At 42.3% G+C, this 6,045-nt stretch overlaps 1 protein-coding gene across 2 annotated transcripts in view; it reads left to right on the top strand.

Annotated features, from left to right (window-relative positions):
• The first annotated feature begins 1,163 nt into the window (after nt 1-1,163).
• The window catches only part of LOC124008783 (pyruvate carboxylase, mitochondrial-like), a 587,218-nt gene continuing 582,336 nt past the window's right edge, over nt 1,164-6,045 (top strand). The window contains exons 1-2 of one of the 2 annotated variants that reach the window (XM_046320329.1): nt 1,164-1,316; nt 1,565-2,841. In XM_046320329.1, the coding sequence (XP_046176285.1) occupies nt 2,207-2,841 (635 nt within the window). In that variant the 5' untranslated portion in view covers nt 1,164-1,316; nt 1,565-2,206. Of the gene's footprint in view, nt 1,317-1,527; nt 2,842-6,045 lie in introns of both variants that reach the window. The other variant, XM_046320328.1, reaches the window with a different exon arrangement.

Here is a 6,045-nt window from a genome sequence, read left to right as displayed (position 1 = left end):
TTATAGTCAGTTATGGTTAGTTGTTATGGTTAGTTGTTATGGTTAGTTGTTATGGTTAGTTGTTATAGTCAGTTATGGTTAGTTGTTATGGTTAGTTGTTATAGTCAGTTATGGTTAGTTGTTATGGTTAGTTGTTATGGTTAGTTGTTATGGTTAGTTGTTATAGTCAGTTATGGTTAGTTGTTTGTTATGGTTAGTTGTTATGGTCAGTTATGGTTAGTTGTTATGACCAGTTTATGGTTAGTTGTTATGGTTAGTTGTGGTTAGTTGTTATGACCAGTTTATGGTTAGTTGTTATGGTTAGTTGTGGTTAGTTGTTATGATCAGTTTATGGTTAGTTGTTATGGTTAGTTGTTATGGTTAGTTGTTATGGCCAGTTTATGGTTAGTTGTTATGGTTATGGTTAGTTGTTATGGTTAGTTGTTATGGTTAGTTGTTGTGGTTAGTTGTTATGGTTAGTTGTTATAGTCAGTTGTGGTTAGTTGTTATGATCAGTTATGGTTAGTTGTTATAGTCAGTTGTTATGGTTAGTTGTTATGGTTAGTTGTTATAGTCAGTTTATGGTTAGTTGTTATAGTCAGTTGTTATGGTTAGTTGTTATGATCAGTTTATGGTTAGTTGTTATTGTTAGTTGTTATAGTTAGTTGTGGTTAGTTGTTATAGTCAGTTATGGTTAGTTGTTATAGTCAGTTGTTATGGTTAGTTGTTATAGTCAGTTATGGTTAGTTGTTATAGTCAGTTATGGTTAGTTGTTATGGTTAGTTGTTGTGGTTAGTTGTTATGGTTAGTTGTTATAGTCAGTTGTGGTTAGTTGTTATGATCAGTTATGGTTAGTTGTTATAGTCAGTTATGGTTAGTTGTTATGGTTAGTTGTTGTGGTTAGTTGTTATGGTTAGTTGTTATAGTCAGTTGTGGTTAGTTGTTATGATCAGTTATGGTTAGTTGTTATAGTCAGTTGTTATGGTTAGTTGTTATGGTTAGTTGTTATGGTCAGTTGTTATGATCCGTTTATGGTCAGTTGTTATGGTTAGTTGTTATGGTTAGTTGTTATGGTTAGTTGTTATAGTCAGTTGTTATGGTTAGTTGTTATGGTTAGTTGTTATGGTTAGTTGTTATGGTTAGTTGTTATAGTCAGTTGTTATGGTTAGTTGTTATAGTCAGTTGTTATGGTCAGTTGTTATGGTTAGTTGTTATGGTTAGTTGTTATGGTTAGTTGTTATGATCAGTTTATGGTATGATTTGGGCAACATAAAACTGATCCTAGATCTGAGCCTACCAGGTGGTAACAAGGTACACACAGGTGTGGAATTCCACAGGTGTGCCAGCTAACAGTTATGGATGTTAACAGTTAACACAACAGTTGTTAGATGCCAACCAGTTGTTATGGTTAGTTATATAAGTTGTATTATATTAATGTCATTAACTGTCATTAACAAGGTAAACATGGTTATGATCAGTTTATGGTATGCTATTTGGGCAGGTGGCTATAAAAGGCTATATCCTATATATACAGGTAGGCTATACCAGGTGGTAACAAGGTACACACAGGTGTGGAATTCCACAGGTGTGCCAGCTAACAGAGATGCCAACTAACACAACATAGATGCCAACCTAAGCTAGGTGTATTATATAAGTGTATTATATTAATGTCATTAACTGTCATTAACAACTGTTTACGACTGTTATTATGGAAATACTATTACTTACCGTAGACAGGTGATTACAGTTAGGCTATATATACAGGTAGGCTATATACAGGTAGGCTATATACAGGTAGGCTATATACAGGTAGGCTATATACAGGTAGGCTAGACTATATACAGGTAGGCTATATACAGGTAGACTATATACAGGTAGGCTACATACAGGTAGGCTATATATACAGGTAGGCTAGCCATAGAGTTGGATACAGCACACTACTTGGAAATAACCTGTTTGTGCATGGACATTGCCATTGAGTGCTTCCACCATTTTAAAGTAGTCAACTGTGTGGAACTCCCTCTGGGTAAAGGAAGGATCACATCATTCCATCCAGGTCATTTATACCCGTTCAAACAACACCCTCCAGGTGGCAGTATGTACCTTTCAGTTTGTTGACCAACTCGTAGTCATAGAAGAAGAAGAAAATGGACTTCTTCCAAAATGAAGACGGCCTCAACGGTGCTGCCCGTGCTCTCACAGACGCCATAATGGGACCGATACAAAGATGAGTCCTCTATCTAAGTCTATGGTGCCAACCCACAGTGATGCCAACCTAACCCACAGTGATGCCAACCTAACCCACAGTGATGCCAACCTAACCCACAGTGATGCCAACCTAACCCACTGTGATGCCAACCGAACCCACAGTGATGCCAACCTAACCCACAGTGATGCCAACCGAACCCACAGTGATGCCAACCTAACCCACAGTGATGCCAACCTAACCCACAGTGATGCCAACCTAACCCACAGTGATGCCAACCTAACCCACAGTGATGCCAACCTAACCCACAGTGATGCCAACCTAACCCACAGTGATGCCAACCTAACCCACAGTGATGCCAACCTAACCCACAGTGATGCCAACCTAACCCACAGTGATGCCAACCTAACACACAGCGATGCCAACCTAACCCACAGTGATGCCAACCTAACCCACAGTGATGCCAACCTAACCCACAGTGATGCCAACCTAACCCACAGTGATGCCAACCTAACCCACAGTGATGCCAACCTAACCCACAGTGATGCCAACCTAACCCACAGTGATGCCAACCTAACCCACAGTGATGCCAACCTAACCCACAGTGATGCCTACCTAACCCACAGTGATGCCAAACTGCTCCGTGTAATGGCAAGGTAGGTTTAATTTTGTTTGTATTATCAATTGTTTACAAAGTCATGCAAACCTGATGTTAGATAATGTACTGTGGATAATGTATGATTATGATGTTGAATAATGTTCAGTGGTCACTGTTGTAAGCCTAGCCGCCTCGTCAAGAGGTTCTGAACTCTTGGTCTAACGGCTAAAGGGAGGAGAAGAGAGGAGAGGAGAGGAGAGGAGAGGAGAGGAGAGGAGAGGAGAGGTCTAACGGCTAAAGGGAGGAGAGGAGAGGAGAGGAGAGGGAGGAGAGGAGAGGAGAGGAGAGGTCTAACGGCTAAAGGGAGGGAGGAGAGGAGAGGAGAGGTCTAACGGCTAAAGGGAGGAGAGGGGAGGAGAGGAGAGGAGAGGAGAGGAGAGGAGAGGAGAGGAGAGGGAGAGGAGGGGAGGAGAGAGGAGAGGGGAGGAGAGGAGAGGTCTAACGGCTAAAGGGTGTTGGGTTAATAGTCGGTGGACCCGGGTTCGAAGTTGGCACATGTTTTTCAAAACAATATTGTTCCAAGAGAATGAAATGATCCTTAACTAGTCCTTAAATGATCCTTAACTAGTCCTTAAATGTAACTACGGGGACATGAACTGTGTGGTCAACAATCTGATTCAGAGAGGAGACTGTCCAAACTCACAGACCTGTACAGATAGATAAACACACTCTCCTGCACAAATAGATCATTAAGCAAACAGGGGCTTTATCTGCCTCTTTAAAACCAAGACACCGGTCTAAGGTCAGCAGTGTTTTTCTATGGGAGCCAGCTTGCCCATTATGGTTTAAGGGATCTGGGTCGAGGGTCAAGGAATGAAGGGAGGAAGAGAAAGAGGGGGACAGACAATACAGAGTCCCAGCAGTGGAGAGGAGAGGAAAGAAGAGGAGATGGGAGGAGACGAGAGGAGAGGAGATGAGAGGAGAGGAGATGGGAGGAGAGGAGAGGAGAGAGAGAGAGGAGGGAGGAGGGAGGAGGGAGGAGGGAGGAGATGGGAGGAGAGGAGAGGAGATGGGAGGAGAGGAGAGGAGATGGGAGGAGAGGAGAGTAGTGGGGGGATGTTACAGCAGGAGAGGAGAGGAGAGGAGAGGAGAGGAGAGGAGAGGAGAGGAGAGGAGAGGAGAGGAGAGGAGAGGAGAGGAGAGGAGAGGAGAGGAGAGGAGAGGAGAGGAGAGGAGAGGAGAGGAGGGAGGGGGGAGATGTGGAGAGGGAAGGGGAGATGAGGGGAGAGGAGAAGAGAAGAGGAGAGGAGGGAGGAGAGGAGAGGAGGAAATGAGAGGAGAGGAGAGAAATGAGAGGAGGGAGGAGAGGAGAGGAGAGGAGAGGGAGAGGAGAGGAGATGGGAGGAGAGAGGAGGAGAGGGGAGAGGAGAGGAGATGGGAGGAGAGGAGAGGAGAGGAGAGGAGAGGAGAGGAGAGGAGAGGGGGATGTTACAGGAGGAGAGGAGAGAAGAGGAGAGGAGAGAGGAGGGGAGTGGGGGGGATGTTACAGGAGGAGAGGAGATTAGAGGAGAGGAGGAGGGGAGAGGAGAGGGGAGATGACATGTTATTCTATAAAATAATATATCTGTAATTAATATTACCTGATTAAGCTAATCAGGTAAATATAATTAACTAGAGAGTCGGGCACCACGAAATAATGTTTATAGAGCTGTTATCTTCAGAATAAACTCTTAAAACTTCTTAGGGCTGTAATCTCGTTAATGGTATCGATATGACAACAGCCAGTGAAAGTGCAGGGCGCCAAATTCAAAACAACAGAAATCTCATAATTAGAATTCCTGAGACATACATGTATCTTATACCGTTTTAAAGGTAATCTTGTTGTTAATCCCACCACAGTGTCCGATTTCAAATAGGCTTTACAGCGAAAGCACCACAAATGATTATGTTAGATCACCACCAAGCAACAGAAAAACACAGCCATTTTTTCCAGCCAAAGAGAGGAGTCACAAAAAGCGCAAATAGAGATAAAATTAATCAATAACCATTGATGATCTTCATCAGATGACACTCACAGGACTTCATGTTACATAATACATGTATGTTTGTTCGATAATGTCCATATTTATACCAAAAAATCGCAGTATACATTGGCTCGTTACGTTGACTAGTTCCAAAAACATCCAGTGATTTTGCAGAGAGCCACATCATTTTACAGAAATACTCATTATAAATGTTGATCAATACAATTGTTAGACATGGAAATATAGATATACCTCTTCTTAATTAATTCAACCGCTGTGTCAGATTTAAAAAGAACATTACGGAAAAAGAAAACCATGCAATAGTCTGAGACGCCGCTCAGAAAATAAATACAATTATCCGCCATGTTGGAGTCAACAGAAATCAGAAATCACATTATAAATATTCCCTTACCTTTGACGATCTTCATCAGAATGCACTCCCAGGAATCCTAGTTTCACAATAAATGCTTGATTTGTTCGATAATGTCCATTGTTTATGCCCAAGTAGCTACTTTTGTTAGCGCGTTTAGTACACAATTCCAAACACTCGTGCAGGTCCATCCGAACGTCGGACGAAAACTTTAAAAAGTTATATTACAGGTCGAAGAAACATTTCAAACTACGTATAGAATCAATATTTAGGATGTTGTTATCATAAATCTTCAATAAAGTTCCAACCGGAGAATTCCTATGTCTGTAGAGAAGCCATGGAAAGCATGTCACTATCATGTGAAATGCGCATGACCAGGAGCTGGCTCTCTGCCAGACCACTGACTCAAAGAGCTCTCATCCGGCTCCACCACACAGTAGACGCCTCATTCAAGTTTCTAAAGAGGGTTGACATCTAGTGGAATCTCTAGGAAGTGCAACGTTATCCATATGCCACTGTGTATTCAACAGGGGCTGGGTTGAAAATCGACCAACCTCAGATTTCCCACTTCCTGTTTGGATTTCTTCTCAGGTTTTCGCCTGCCATATGAATTCTGTTATACTCACAGACATCATTCAAACAGTTTTAGAAACTTTAGAGTGTTTTCTATCCAATACTAATAATAATATGCATATATTAGCAACTGGGACTGAGGAGCAGGCCGTTTACTCTGGGCACCTCTGGGCACCTTTCATCCAAGCTACTCAATACTGCCCCTGCAGCCATAAGAAGATAATACAACCACATCAAACGCCCAAAAAGTAGGGCGGACTCTAACGTTAAACGTATCTCCTGTTATCTTCGTGTG

This window comes from Oncorhynchus gorbuscha, linkage group LG21, assembly GCF_021184085.1.
Source record: "Oncorhynchus gorbuscha isolate QuinsamMale2020 ecotype Even-year linkage group LG21, OgorEven_v1.0, whole genome shotgun sequence".
Taxonomy (NCBI): Eukaryota; Metazoa; Chordata; class Actinopteri; order Salmoniformes; family Salmonidae; genus Oncorhynchus; species Oncorhynchus gorbuscha.
Note: the sequence above shows the minus strand (reverse complement) of the source record. Positions and strands in the feature narration are given on the sequence as shown.